Genomic DNA, 16834 nt, shown 5'->3' with positions numbered 1-16834 from the left:
GTGCATGCCAAGCGAGTTTGAACCGAGAATGAGACTATGAAAGTCAGTCGTAGAGTTTTACACATTTATGTGTAGTGAGGATTTTTTTTTTTTTTTTTTTTGTGTGTGTGTGTGTATAAATAAAGTGTTTTGTGAAATTAATAAAGCATCTTGTAAAAAGAATATATGATGAAAACTCAACAAATTGGCAACCAGCCTACACAAGGAGCTTTTCAGGAATGGGAGATGCACTTTTGTTTTCGGATAAGGAATTTCCCGCAGACAGCTCAAGGTAAAGCTTTATAATAATTTTTTTTTCAGAGGAATTAAACATGGAGCAGCTTGTAACTGAACTAACAGAGCAAAAGAGAGCTTTGATGGGTAAAATTACTTCAGATGTTTCTCCACAAACTGATAATTCCGAACTTTCCGTTCAACTAAAATAATACAGAATGAAGAACAATTTGATGCATAGGTGGAAATTATTTAGATTAACAAAATGTTTCATGTGAAAACGTGGAAAAGTATAGATTTCTAGTTTGTCCGGAAGAAATGTATAATCTTTCAAAAAACTTGCTGGCTCATGATAATCCTTCTGATTGATAAAGATTATGATGTGTTAAAAACAACACTGAGAAATCATTTAACCCCTTAACTGCCACGGGTGTATATTTATGCTCTGCTCAGTTGATGCATTAACTGCCTTGGGCGAATGTATATGCCCTTCCAAAAAATATACTGTACTATGATTTGCTTTGCGCTGCTGCCAGTACAATTATTCACAAAGCTTTGGAATGCAACACAACAATGACCTAGACAGAAGATGCAAAGAAGAATATTGTTTCAGAGAAGAGGAGGGGGGAGGAATTAGAGAGGGGGATGTTTCTGAAACAGTGAAAGTAATGACTGCGTGGTTATTGCTTCTGTTTCTGTTCGATTTAAACATATTTTTCTTTTTATTCTGTGTCCTCTATTTTCGTTTACTGTTTGTAATGAATGCTTTTTTTTTTTTTTACAATATGTCTGACAGTGATGACTAATGATTGCATGGTAATTGCTTGTGTTTCTGTTTGAGTAAAACATATTCTTTTTTATTCCACATCTTCCGCTTTCGTTTACTGTTTGTACAGTACAAAGTCTTTAATCCGGATTTCAAAGCTACAAACTTTCTGCGCATGCCTTGCATTTACGCATGCACGTTTAATGTATAACGGACGGTATATGCTAGCCTAAAATTATCTATTTCAGTTAATGTTGCAGATTGTGTTGTTCCTTAATCTTCTAATTGGATTCGGCTTATTATTTTTTGCAGACTGTTAGAGCAATTTTATAAAAAGTAAGCCTGAACTTTCGATTATGTCAAAAAGAGTTTCCGATTCTGAGCTGCCAAAGGATCTACAAAGCGAAAGCATGTTTCGATGTCCATCAAACAAAAAGTGGAATTGCTGCAAAAAATGGATAAAGGCATGAAGAAAGTGACAGAGAGGTTAGTGAAAACGAAAAAATTTTGATTGACAAGTTAGTCGGTATTCTCGGCATAGCAATTACAGGACTTGAACAGTGGAACTTTGTAACTGAACAAGAAATTATGTCTGTTTATAGAATTAAAGAGAAAGTATTAGCACATAAAACGAAGTAACTTAAAAAACTTACATTGAAAGAAATGTTTAATAAAGTAAACAAATAAACATTAAGTTTTTTTTTTTTTTTTTTTTTTTTTTTGTAAATTTTGATATCCTTTAGATCATAATTGCTCTTTATTTCATAAATTACGGTTTCATATTTTTCATTTTATAATTTCTGCATGCCATCTTACCAGATTTAAATTGATGATCTATAATCCGGAAAAACCCCTGATCCGAAATCGCTGAAGTCCCGATGAGTCTGGATTAAAGACTTTATACTGTAATAGGTCCTATTTTTACGACCATATCTGAAAGTGATAACAGTGAAATCGAATATTTCAGAATATGATATTACAGCAGATGAAGAGGATTGCGACTGTTCTCTGAAAGATGCTCAACGTTGGGTATGACTTGATGTGAAAAACTTGCTTATGGCATCCAACTAATTCAGATGAAATATATGTTTTTTTAGGTATACTGATTTCCCAAGGTATAATTCTGAAACCTGATATTATACCTTACGGGTCTAAAAATACATTGATCAAAACTCTATTTTTTGGGATCCTTTTTATTACATTTTTTTTTATTATACTTACATCTTCTTTATTATACTTCTAATCTAAAGATTAAATTTTATATTTTCATTTTTTCTTTTATTCTTTATTTTGTGAAAGTAAACAGTTTTTAGACAGCAAAACTTGCACTTATTTCCCCCTAATACATCACATAATTACACACACCTGTTTAAAAACCAGTGGCACTGGGGAGTGAATCTTGTATGTTTTCCGCAGCAGTTAAGGGGTTAAATCCTAAGCCACAAGGGGGGACAAACAATTAATGTGTATATGGCAGAGTTACAATCACTTGTCATACTGTGAGCTTACCACCAGAACATGCTAAACACATTGTTGCGAAATGCTTTTATGGGCTAAGAGACTGAGTCATTCTGGATAGAATTTTTAAGCATGATAATATTAGTTTAGATGACATTTAAAAAATAGCTTTGGCAATAGAGAAAGAGTTAAAAGGTGCAAACGAAATAACTGGGAAACCAGCAGAATTTAAGGAGTTTAATACCAAGAATAAAGGTAAATCGCAGTCACTTCAAAACAAAACTTCTCAGCTAGGAGTGCTAGAGGTAAAACGGTGATGCATAGAGACTGACCATGATAGAAATTCTTGTAAATTAAAGACAAGTATCTGCCTATTTTGTAAGTAAATCAGACACACTGAAAGAGCATGCTATAATGCTAAAAATGCTGATGTAGAAAATTAAAACACAGTTCCTATAAACAGTATAAATTCTAGTGAGGTGAGGTAAAAAATAGGAAATCGCCCATAATGGTCCAAGTGAACATAAAAGGAAAGCCAGTAGCTATGGAACTGGACACATGGGTGTAGTATAGGTAATGAGTTAAAAAAATTTCTGGCTAATTTCGAAAAATAAAATTCAAAATACAAGTCTAGTATTTAAAACATGGAGAAAAATTGATACCTTTAGGATTTACTACAGTTGATGTAGAATATAAAGGTCAAAATAAAAACTTAAATTTTTACATTGTTAAAGAAAACTTTGATACAATATTTGGTTGTGAATGGCTTTCAGAAATAAATTTAGATAGTTTCTGTTAGATTAGATAGTCAGTTTCTGTCTCTTAGAAAAGGAATTTAAATAAATTATTAGAACAATATAAAGAGATTTTTGATGGAAAATTAGGGAATAAAAAATTATGAGGTTCAACTCGGATTAATAACAAATGTTTCACCAAAATTTTGTACAGTTAGGCAAGTATCATTTGTGTTTAAAGACTGAGTAGATGAAGAAATTGATCACTTGGAAAAGGAAGGTATAATCGAAAAGGTTGAAACAATTGGAACGGGCAATTCCGGTACTACCCGTAGTTAAGCCAGATGACTCTATATGACTGTGAGCCAATTACTCGGTGACAGTAAACACAAATATTTTTATGCATCAACACCCTTTGCCAACCATTGATGAAATATTTTCATGTTTGTGTGGGAGAAAACATTTTTGAAAAACTGATTTTAAGCATGCTTACTTACAAATGAAAGTACACACAGAGACTCAAAAATTGCTGACAATAATGACACAGAAAGGATTATATAAGTGGAATAGATTAATGTTTGGGCTATATACAGCACCGGCAATGAGGCACCATTACACTGACGGGCTATTCCAAGGAATGGAAAGGTTAACGTCTTCATGGATGATGCGTGAGTAACAGGATCTGATGATGATGATGCACATTTAAATACTTTAAAAAGTTTCTTTGAAAAAAGTAAAATTTGAACACTAAAATTAAATCTGGAGAAAAGTAAATTTTTTTCAGGATGAGATACAATTTTTAGGTTACAAAATTGATGCTAATGGTTTACATAAAACCAATGGAAAAATATCAGCGATTGCCAGAGTCTTGAGCCTGAGAAACGTCCAAGAAATTAAAGTTTTTTGGGATTAGTTTATTTTTAAGGGAAATTTTGGCCAAATTTAGCAACAATCTAAAATCCCTTATACCATTTAATTAAGAAAGACTCAAAAGGCTTTGGATGATGGATTGTCAGGAGGTTTTTCTACACATTAAAAAAGAGCTATGTTCACAAAAAGTTTTGATGCATTATGATAAAAGATTACCCATAACACTGGCAACTAATGCATCACCAATGGGGTTAGGGGCAATACTTTCTCACAAACTCTCTGATGGAAATGAAAGGCCAACTGCATATGCTTCTAGAACACTCACTGAAGCAGAGGAAAAGTACTCACAAACTAATAAATAAGCCTTAAAAAAAAAAAAAAAAAAAAAAAAAAAAAAAAAAACTTCTTGAAAAGCAAGAAATTTATGTTAATTACAGATCATAAACCTCAGGTTGTAATTTTCGTCTAAAAGAAAGGTATGCCAGTTTTGGCAGTAAAAAGGCTCTTGCAATACACCTTGGCCTTTCAGTTCGACACTACCATAAAACAAACAACCATAGCAATGCTGACTTTCTATTGAGTATTGACAAAACTCAGACTAAACTGGTGATAATTACATCATCTTGAATAGATGATGTAATTATCACCAGGGTGGCAGGCAAAGGAGATTTGAGACCATCTAATTCAAGGATGGACATCTACATTACACTATAAATGTAGACAGTAAGCTATGGCGGCGACACGTTGACCAGATGCGTGATGGAGGAACCACTGATGATGATAGCTGTGTACACCATCCTACAGCTCTTGTGATTTCCAGAGAAGCGGATAAGAGTGGAGTCCCAGAACTATCCAAAGATAACAGCCACCAGGCAGATGAGTCGGTGTCATCTTTCGAGCCCAGGATTTTATGGGGAGTTCCATCCAATGGACCTGCTGCTGATAAAACCAGGTTACCAGACACCAGCTGTGCCACAACCTTTGCATCGGTCAACCAGAATCCGATGAGCCCCCCAAACAGATTGAACTTGTGATAAAGGGGGGATATTGTGTATCGAGATTATAGAACTTAGAACTTAATTGTAATCGAATGGAGAACTGGCACGTGCTAAGTAAGTGTGAACCGGGAAATGGGCTATGAAAGTCGGTTGTGGAGTTGTACGTGTTTATGTTCAGTGATGATGTTTTTTGTGTATAAAATAAAGAGTTTTGTAGTAAAGTGAATAAAGTGTCTTGTGAAACAACAAAACACAATATGTACCATCTCATTTTCACCTGTAGAAGAATGTCTAGAAATGTGCCTTCCTTTTTTCTTTTTAAGTTGCCTTAGACTGTGCAAACTAACTCCTCGCATTTTGCGCGATGTCATGGTTTTTGGTATTTGCATATTCATCACTTTTCTAACAGTTAACTTTTCAATGGACTGATAGCAAAAAGCTCTTTACAACAACTAAACACATACTTTTTCTAAATTTCATATAAGCTCGCAAATTAAAACCAAAAATATGTACCTATACATTATAAAAAATACATTATGTTAAATATGTATAACATGTCAGTTATACAGATTTTATATGAAATGCAACAGTGAGATATTAATGTTTTAATATTTTCACAATATTGTGAAAGTTTGTTTTATGTTGGTCACATATTTTAATATTCTCTGTGTATGATTTCCATAACTGTAGTAGATATACTTTCTATTAAATTTGAATGCGTATTCTATTTTTGGGAATCTTCTAAATGTAATAACTTTAATGACCATTTTGCTTGCCCTGATGTACCCTTTGGTGTCATCGTATTATGTTGGTCACATATTTTAATAGTCTCTGTGCATGACTTCCATAAATGCAGTAAATATACTTTCATTAAATTAGAATGTGTATTCTATTTTAGGGATCTTTAAATTGTAAAATTAATTATTTAATGAACACTGCTGCAAGATATTGTTTGAATAATTTGTTTTCCCTTTTAAATATTTAAACAGTATATAATACAATACCCTAACAAAGTACAATTATTGAAATAAGCAAATTTTCATACAGCAGCAAAAATTGTACTTACCACTCCCAGAATCTACATCTTTATCTTCTGTTTGATGATCATCCACAGAGTCTGAATCTTTCTCAGCTGCAAGAAAATTGATTTTTAGTTATCAAGATTACAATCAGATTACAGAAACAATAAAAACTGGCAGGAAGGAATAGTTTTAAATAAGACCACATTGCAGAAATTACAGGGTTGAGTATACCCAGCTGACATTTTTTAATTTAAAAAAGAAACCAACTACGTTGTGCTAAATAAATTCAATAGTGTAAGATTTAATCTATGTATGTTGTGCTATTGATACAACTACAAATACTTATTCCAAATACAAAATAATTCCATAATCTAAAAATACTGTCTTTTAAGTGGTCACTTTGACATAACACACAGTATTGCTATCTTGTTTTGATATTTAATATTATATGTAGCAAGATGTCCTAATCTGGAAATAGGATTAATAGCACCCACATGCCTGTTTCCAGTAAGCCAGGCATTCTGTTTCTTCATTTTTCTGCAACACATGTAGTATCAAAACATAGGTTTGAAAGCAGAGATTTTTCTTTTAGATATGTGATGTTACACTCTCAAAAAATTCAGAGTTTGTATACATTTCTGCCCATAGATATTAAGGATTTTTAAGGACTATGAATGATAAAAATCAAGTATCTATGGACAAACGGGAATTTAATAAATTAAAGCAATTCTCTATCGCTCAACTTCAGTTTTGTAGTACCATCCTAATTAAAACCGATCTGTAAGTAGGATGCATTTTTATTCAACATAATCTAACATTTAACATAATTATAAAACTAATTTGAGAATAAAACCAACTTGGTAGAATTTATCAGGTAATTAGCATTAAATTACAAAATTTCCTGAAACATTTATATTTTACACTTATTAATGTTTTAAGATATTACAAGTCCCACATATTTTTAAGATTAATGATATTTAGGGTTTTATCAGGGATAAATAGAAGGGCTAGGTTATTCCTTTGTTTGACTTCTCACCGACGTGAGCCTCATGGAGGGGATTAATTGGAAGTAATCTGACGTGTTTGTGTGGCACCTGCTCTGATTTCGCACATTTAAAACTGTAGTTTCATTCAGTTGCGAGACGATTTTTTAGAGGTCGCATATCCCAAATTAATTTTAATCACATATATTTGTTTTCTAAAAATGCAAATATTTTAAATAATTTGTGTGTATATATATAGTTTTAGTCAGTTTTCTTTTTAAATTCTATATTTAAAGTATCCTTTATGTAATATGGCTTCTTATGCTGTAGCAACATGCCGTAACACTTATAGAAATATGGAATGAAGATATATTGTATTTCATGCTTTCCCAAAGGACAATTTGCTTTTGACGAACATACATAAATACATAATACATAAATGTTGAAGACAGGATTCTATTAATGCGAAAAAAAGCAAGAACATTTTCTGTGCAGTGATTATGAAGATTACATGAGAAATCACTTCCTTGGATTGCCACAAAAGAAACTGATGAAATGCAATACTGTGACGAAAGTAAATTTATCGTGTGCAGTAAACGAAATAACACCAAGAAATCGGAGACATTTGAAAAGAAAACTAATGCAGAGTTCTTTTGAAAGACTACATGAATTAAGCCCAAAGAAAATTTATTTTGAGACCGAGAACGAAATTGAAGCTGACAATAATAAATCAAATGTGAATGATTTTGAACTAAAACTCACAAGTGACAATGCCCTAAGTGTAAAGATAAACAAGAATGTATTGATAATTTGAAGAACAAAATAATATCCTTGGAAAATTGTAATAAAATATTGAAAAATAGAGAAAGGAAAAATTTTAGAATGTTTGCTCAGTGACAAAGAAGGTGGATGACATCTAGAAAGAAATTTGTATCAGAAATTCAGAAATTATAATCTCAAACAACGAATTTTAGGAAAAAACAGCACAGATCGGAGCACCTGCCTCCTTAACCCCCACTTTTGAAAAATTAAATAATTTTTTTAGGTACTGTGAGTAAAGTTTTATGTCTAAATTAAGATAACAATCTTCCATGCATTTATTTAAATGTAATATGATGTAAGCCTAAGTTACAAAACTATTAAAAAAATACATGTTATTATATTGAATTGGGAGAAAAATACGCCAATGTAAAATTCACAATTAGGCTGAAACTCAAACTTAGATTAGCAGAAATTTTACCATATATAACCATATATGTTTAAAACTATGCCAATTTAAGGTTTTTTTATTCATTTTAAATAACTCTTATTATAGTTATCTTAGAAGCAGTAGTAGAGTTCTCTTAGTTAAGATGCAGATAAAGAAATAATTAAAAATAAACAGGTATTTAAAGAAAAAAAAATCCCTGCAAATTATAATAAAAAAAAAATAAAAAAAATGGAACTTTATGCTAAGAGTAGCGCATTTTATCTGTTATTTTAAAACTAAGTAAGGACTATTAAATTTTTTAATATTCAGTGTGAAATGCATACTGTAGTAACATTGTCTCTTCCAAATTATAGCTATCGTTCACACACAGCTCATTTTAAACGCTGGTTCTTCAAATTTAAAATGCTAACTTCTATGTTGTCAATTGCATCTCCAGGCTTAGTGTCATCATGGCTACGTCCTCACTCCACGCTGCCTGTTTCAGGGGGAAAATCTCTATGAGCTAGCCCTTCTCTTTTAAGTCCTGGGTTTTTATGTTGAGTCTTTCTTTTACGCCTCATTTCATCATAACCCTCTCAGTCTAGAGATTTATGCAGATTTTATGTCAAGCGGCAAAGGTTAAAATGAGAAATAAAATCATATTCAACATGATTCGTAGCAGAAACTTGGCTGTCCCCAATGCTTAAAGAGTGACAAAGCCTCTGATCAGAACAGATTTTGAGTGTCTGACTTTGGCATGATTGGTTGCTAAATTAGTTGAAAGTTAGTTGCATTTTGTCTGCATGAACAGATACTGGGCAGAAAAATGTACAATCCATATAGGTTGCACCTAGTGGCAAAATGCCAAGTGTACAGTGCAGTGACATATATGAGATGAATATTTTAAATTGCCAGTTTTTGATTCCTTATAAAAATTCCTTTCTTGAGATACCTGTCTTCGTGAAAATATTAGAACTATTTCTGCCATTCTCCATGGTTGTGTCTAACGAAAAGAAGACAAAATAAAGGGAAGATAAACAAGTTAAAGAGTTAATATTTACAGAAAGACTTCTAGGATCAAAAAATATAAAATTCAAATAATTTTGCTTTCACTGTTCTTACAAAAAATCTCAAAAAAAAAAAAAAAAAAAAAAAAAAAAAAAAAAAAAGAACATTCATCACAAACTTCAAACACAACCATTATGCGTTAAAGCCATGAAGATTTTTTTATCTTTGTCTTATTTTTCTGTAATTGTAGGTCTATAAACCTTACCTTCAAATCTTTCTAAACCTTCTGAGTTGGATGGTCTAAAATCTGAAAGAAATTGATTTGGCATGATTGGTTGCTAAATTAGTTGAAAGTTAGTTGCATTTTGTCTGCATGAACAGATACTGGGCAGAAAAATGTACAATTCATATAGGTTGCACCTAGTGGCAAAATGGCAAGTGTACAGTGCAGTGACATAGAAAATTTCCAGTGAAAATTCCCTGAAATTCCCAGTGAATTGTGGCATTATTAGAAAGATACTATTTTGGGATCTGTACAAACTTTAAGAGCAAAATGTTAGATGATTTTTGAATTTATTTTTCAGAACATAAAAGTGTAAAATGAATTTTGCAGAGAAAACTAATACATATTTCAATATTCTGAAACAATTACACAGGGAAAAAACTCATGCCATAAAAAATGTAAAAGAAGACAAAATTAATTTTAAAATAATGACAGTAAAATTTTTGCTCTCGCTCCTCAGTGTTTCAGAAACTGCACTTAATAGCATTTATTACCTTACTTTTCAGAATCAAAATAGTAATTCACCAAAATGGAAAGTAATGCTACTTTAAAAATATGACAGAGGAAAGTAAAAATGTTGTCTCAAATATAATATGTATATATTATAACTATTTTGATATTTATCACTGCTATTATGTTTGCCCCCTCTCACCAAAATAATATTAAAAGAAAGAATGAATTATCAAATATATGTTTCTCAATAAATTTCCAAAAAATATTCCTTCAAAATATAAATTCACAGTCCAAATGACAGTCACAAAAATGGGCAGGCATGTCAGATGAATAAAATTAGACCTTTTATTGGTTTCAGCCAAAATTAAGGAACAAAAATCGTTTCCACAAAAACCTAAGGACTTTTAAGTTAGTATGAACCCTGAAATTCCCAGTGAATTGTGGCATTATTAGAAAGATACTATTTTGGGATCAGAGAGTTGTTACATTGCAATTAATAATTGTAACAGCTATGTTTCTACTTGGAACATCTCTAAATTTCATTAATTTAAAATAAAAATAAAAAAGATATATAAAGCAAGACTTTTCTCTCTCTCTTTTTTTTTTTTCCTGAAATTTAAAGCTGTCAACTGTCAGTCCAATGCTGCAATTAAATTAATATGAAATATTAAATAATATCTTACCTATAGAATCCCCTTCTTCACTGAATTTTAAAAGAGGCTGAAAGATAACAAATGATACTTGAATTATTAAATAAACATAGTCAGTTTAGAAATGATGTACCCTTATTTTTTTAATAAAGATGGATATCAAATATTAGAAGAGGATGTTAATATGCTATAAATCATAACAGAATCAAGAAATAAGACAATGGAATGATAAGCTACTTAATAATAAATTAATGAGTAAACAATATTTGTAACTGCAATGGGGAGACATTTATCAAGTGATTATTGTTTTCTATTTCTTTTTTTTTTTTATAAACACATAACATAATTGTAACCCAGAAAGACAAATGAAAATTAAGCTTTATACTTTGTTTAAAATACCATTAATTATTCCATAGTTACAGAACCATAACATGGTAACAGAGCAAAGGTACTAGCAAGGAAAAGTAGAGTTTAGCAAAGCGATATTTATAGAGTTGGTTCTTCTGTCGAAATTTTGGTCTGTGGTTGAAGAACAGCTGCCTCAAATGCACTTTACACAAGTTGATATGATGCAGATTAATTTTCATATGGTGCACTTTAGATTCCTATATTGTAGTTTAGGGTGTGTGTGTGTGTATTTAATTATGGCAAAGCACGCTAGGGCTATCTGCCTGAGGGGAGGGATGCCTTTCGTGGAGGACTTTCTAAGGGAAACTGGCTCGTATACACGTTACACATGGGGAAAACCACGAAAACGCCCATGCAGCCAGCCCGTTCGCGGGATTCGAACCTCGGACCGAACTACCAGTGTTCAGCGTCTTTACCGCTCGGCCGCTGGTGGGCTATTGTAGTTTAGGACAGGAAGGTGATGTAGCCATATTAAAATGAGGAACTAAAAGACTATTGCCAAATTAAAGGTCAACGTTTTCTTGAATATTTTTTTATATCTCACATGTATAGACTATGTAGCATACTGTAGTTTAATTTTTATTTCACATGTTAGACCGATGCCCACAGCACTGAAAATAGTGAATGCCATGATGAATGCATCAGATGGACATGAAGATGATACTGTGCATGAGGAAAGTCACAAATCCAGCAACAGTGACAACCAATGTGAAAATAACTGTGTATATGATTTTAGCAGGAGTAATGATAAATTTCTGGGATTCTTCAATGAATAAACGCTGATGTATTTGTTAATTTCTTAATGTAACAGTTCTGTTTTTGTTGTATAAAGTATTATCACTAAAATAGTCACTTTGATCCTGTTGCAACTCAACTCTTGCTGAGATCCGATGGCTGAGTGACGTCATCTCGAACTCTGAACTCTCGCTTAGAGATCACGAGAACTTGGAACTGAGAAGTCGCACGCTGTGACTTGCGAACATTTAAACCTTTTCATTATGTAAATATACTGTAACCGTTTGCGTCTTCATTAAATATGTTTGTGTTAAGAAAGTTTATCATTTATGGATTATCCCCTTCAAGATTTTGCAGGTATTCACAGAGAAGACAACAACCAGTGGGCCTGGCCGAACCCATTGGAACAAGGTAAGCAGTTTTGTTTTACCTTGATTAATTAGTTAGAAGTAACGATAAGGATATAAGTAATAATATCGTGGCGCCATAACATGGGGCCATTGGGTTGACCTTGAACTGAAATTTAATAGATTTTGCTTAAAGCAAAAACATGGATTTAGAAAAATTAAAAAAGAAACGATCTGCTATAAGAGCAGTAGTTACGAGGCTGATAAATAAGATAGAAACAGAAATTGCTAATGAGGGGGATAAAAATGTAATTGAAGAAACGGTTGCTCAGTTAATTATTAAAAGAAGAACTAATCTTAGTGGATAATGATATTGAAACTTTAATTGATGTAACAAATTTAGAAGATGAAATAATGTCTAGAGAAGAGTATAAAAGTAAAATTATTGTTTGGAAATTACGCGTGAAAAGATATTTAAATACTAATCCACATAGCGCTAATTCTACTTCATATGGAACTGTCACTGAATCGCAGAACAAAATTAAACTTCCCAAATTGGCACTGGAAACATTTTTGGGAAAGGATGTGTGCAGTTGGCCCGAGTTTTGAGCACGATTTGAGACAGCTGTACACGAAAACGAAAGTCTACATGCGGTAGATAAATTTAACTATTTAAAGTGATTTCTTACTTCCGATGCAGAAACTGCAATACAAGGGTTGACAGGGTTCATAGCCACATTTTAGTTAAAGCACCTATAAGCACTTTTCAAGCACATTTTAAGAAAAAAATAAGCACCTGTCTAATTACATTATACACAACTGCATAACCTTAAAAGAAAAATTAGACTTGTAATTTAAAATATGAGCAATGCAATATTTATTAAGAGAATGAGCATTACCTCAACAATGGAAAACAATTAACTTTTTTTTTAAATTTTAAATGACAGTTCAATTTACAGAATTAGTTTACAATGAGAGGGGAAAAAAAAAACTATGCAGAACTTAACTATATTACAAAATTTAATGATGATATTTCAGTTGAAAACATAGAAAATAAATAATAATAAGTCATATTAATTGTATTCGTTTGGCACCTAATAACAAATACAAGTTATTTTTCCACTCATATTAATATTTAAATAATTTAACTTAAATCAAAATTCTGAACATTTTCTAAATTTTCACTGCATAACAGATTTCCCTTAACATATATCCCAAGCAAAGTAATTTAAGTAAAAAAGAGGCACATTTCTGAAATCAGAAGACGGGAAATTGCTTCATTCAGTCATCCTTTAACAGTAAAAGCTTAACTAACCAGCATACTCGGAAATTCCCAAATTTTCTGGATAGTAACTGGAAAAAGAGGAGTGGGGGAGATTGTAGCCGTTCTTTAGATTTAAATTTAAGCTAAATAAATTATTTTGATATTTCGATATGTGCATCATATAAAAAACAACGGAACTGAGAAATATTCTGCTTAGAACGCACAGTAAAACTCTTTTAAGTGTTCATAAACAAATCTCAGACTGAACATCAAAATTAATTACCAATGCAAAATACCGCAAGTGTTATTGCGCAATACGTGCAGCGTGATTCTTCCATATGTGATATTACGCAATCGGAATCAACACCTGCCGGTATTCGGAGAAAGAACTAAATAAAGGAAAAGAAAGAGACTTACTAATCCGGGGTGTTTCTGATTTTTATTTTCAACAGACTGTATTAAATTTCCGGAATAGAATCAATCTTCGCCTGGGTTGGGTAGACCACAAAAACTTTTAGTCCTATTCAATCCAGATTGGACAGTGACAAAAAAAAAAAAAAAGTCCGCTGCTTCAATATTAGAGATTTTGCGGGGAAAATCCCAACCTCCGTACTGTATAATGTATTGGCAAAGAAAATGAAATTATTTTGACTATTCGATTACTTTCCTTTTATTTAAGATATTCCGAATATTATTCCTTAGAAAGCTAATCTGTGTAAAAACACACCCATTTTCGGAAGTTTATCTATACTTCAGCAGTTACTGCAATTATATTATTATAAATATTCATACATATGCTCATAATATAAGCATAACGATCATAATAAACATGAATATGAACTGACCACGCGGAACGAGAATGCAAATTTATTAAAATCTTGATAGAAATTCAAACGTGTGTAGTATTTGGGTGAGAGGAAAAGAACACCGAATGTACCGGAATTTTCTACGTTTTCGCAATTCTTTGGCCAATAGAACGACGTGCACCTGTCTGTACTCTCGCGCTCACCATGGGTTACGTTAATGCAGAGAAAGGGGGGAAAGCTATTTCCGGGAATATGATTCACCATCTGATGTTGCATATAAGGAAGAAAAGTTGTTTATTTACTTTCGGCTTTGGTACGGAAAAAAAATGCGCGTTCATTAAAAACAAAGGATTAAAAAAAAAGCACTAAAAGCAAAAAATAAGCACTAAAAACGAAAAAATAAGGGCTTTAAAGAAAAAGTAAGCACCTATAAGGGCCTTTATATATTTTTTTTCAAATATAAGGACTTATAAGCACTTGTAAGGACCGCTACGAACCCTGGTTGACAGCAGAGAATTACGAAAAGGCTGTGAAAATATTAAAAGATCGCTTCGGACACAAAGAACTAATGATAGATACCCATATGAACAATTTATTAACTCTGACTCCGGTTAAAGGGTCTTGCGATGTGACAGCACTTCGAAAATTATATGATCGTTGTGAAGTACAAATTAGAGTATTAGAATCGTGCAATATTTTACCGGATTCGTACAGTACCTTATTGTATCCGATATTAATGAAGGTGATTCCAAATGATTTAGCACTAGAATTTAATAGGAAATATGAATGATGATAATCAGACAAAAATTACAAATTTGCTAAATTTTCTAAGAAAAGAAATAGTCTATTTCTAAGAATAGAAAAGTCGAGAACGTACAGGATTTTTAGTTAAGATAACAGATTCTGATGTCACTGAAAGGAAATCCCATTTTGAAAACAAGGCAGTTTTGAGAACGTTTTGGCGACAGCGAAAGAAATCGGGATTATAAAAAGGGTAGAATTCCTTCAGCGGCAGCGTTAAACACATCACTATCTAATAGCTGTTTATTCTGTTCTGAAAATCATACGTCAGAATCATGTCAAAAAACTGTGCCAGAAAAAAGAAAGTGTTAAAGCGAAGGGGAATTTGTTTCGTGCGTCTCAAAAGATACCATTTAGCGAGGATGTGCAAATCGAAACTAACTTGTGGTATCGACGATATCATACATTGATACATTCTGATGAAACGAACGCGTCAGACAAGAGTCCCGTCCAAAGGGCAGTGGTCTCCTCTGTTTCCGATTGCGCAACAGCAAATAACTCATTTCTTCTGACAGCACGAGCTGAAATTATAAACACAGGCAATTGGCGCCAACAAAGCGTTCGCTTGTTGTTTGATTTAGGATCGCAGCGAACATTTATTACAGAGGACATCTGTAAGAAATTAAAACTTCCTGTTATTGGAGAAGAAAAAATAAAAATATTCTCTTTCGGTTGCATGGCTTCTGAAGCGCAGAATGTTAAAAAAAAAAAAGTCTCATTTTGCATAATTCGAAGAATCGATATGAAGTCAAAATAGAAGCTTTAATTATTCCTGTCATTAATGGATCACATATTCATTCCCCTAGAAATGAAATAGTTAATCTTATTAAAAAAGAGGGCATACAACTTTCCGATGAATGGGGACAAGGGAATAAACCGCCGAAAATTTCTTTGCTGATAGGAGTGAATTTTTATTGGAAAATAGTTACGGGTAAGGTTCACAGACTATCTAATTCCTTAGTAGCATTTGAAACAAAATTGGGTTGGACCATTAGTGGAACAGAAAGGGCTTACGGAATTTCACAAACTAATGTGAATACGATGAAGGTTGTCATTCATAATAATAAAGATACACAGAACGAATCACTGTCTAGTTTGCTGAAGAATCTCTGGGAGCTCGATTCTATGGGGATAAATTAAGATTCGGATAAGGAACTCGAATTAGAAGATAATTTAGTTTTCGATAATTTCAAAAGATCTGTGAAATTTGAAAACAATCGTTATATTGTCCGCCTTCCCTGGAATCATAACACAAATGAGCTTGGAGATAATCTGGAGATTGCTAAAATTAGATTTAAGAGTTTAAGTCGTAGATTTCAGAATAATCAACAGTTCTATAACAGATATCGCAAAGTAATTGATAAGTACTTAAAAGAAGAAATCGCCGAAGAGACTAACATTGAAATTGGACCAAAACGTATTTTATGCCACATCAAGCCGGTATAAGAGAAAACAAGGAAACTACAAAACTCTGTCTGGTTTTTGACGCTTCGTCACATGCGGAGAATTGTTTGTCATTAAATGACTGTTTACATTCAGGTCCCAAGATGTGTCCAGACATACTGGAATTGCTCTTAAGTTCCGTCAAAATCGAATTGCGTTTACAGCTGACATCGAACAAGCATTTTTGCAGATTTCTCTTGCTGGTGAAGACAGAAACGCAGTCAAGTTTCTATGTAACAATGGTGAATTAAATGGGACCAAAATAAAGGCTCTTCGTATGACAAGGGTAATTTTCGGAGCAACATCTAGTCCGTTTCTTCTCAGAGCAACTCTTAATGTACACGCTGACAAATACAAGTCGCAGTATCCGAACGTATTTTCCATGCTAACTGAAAATATGTAC

The 16834-nt window shown here is 32.5% G+C and overlaps 1 protein-coding gene across 2 annotated transcripts in view; it reads right to left on the bottom strand.

Moving 5' to 3' along the window:
* LOC118185745 (poly [ADP-ribose] polymerase 1-like) overlaps positions 1-16834 on the bottom strand; it is an 84298-nt gene that overhangs the window by 9146 nt on the left and 58318 nt on the right. For both annotated transcript variants that reach the window (XM_035355647.2, XM_035355646.2), the window contains exons 13-14: positions 10661-10697; positions 6106-6171 (exon numbers count right to left, since the gene is read on the bottom strand). In XM_035355647.2, the coding sequence (XP_035211538.2) occupies positions 6106-6171; positions 10661-10697 (103 nt within the window). The remainder of the gene's footprint in view (positions 1-6105; positions 6172-10660; positions 10698-16834) is intronic.

The sequence above is a fragment of the Stegodyphus dumicola genome, chromosome 10, assembly GCF_044657685.1.
Source record: "Stegodyphus dumicola isolate Sdum_Otavi_A_Nest chromosome 10, ASM4465768v1".
Taxonomy (NCBI): Eukaryota; Metazoa; Arthropoda; class Arachnida; order Araneae; family Eresidae; genus Stegodyphus; species Stegodyphus dumicola.
Note: the sequence above shows the minus strand (reverse complement) of the source record. Positions and strands in the feature narration are given on the sequence as shown.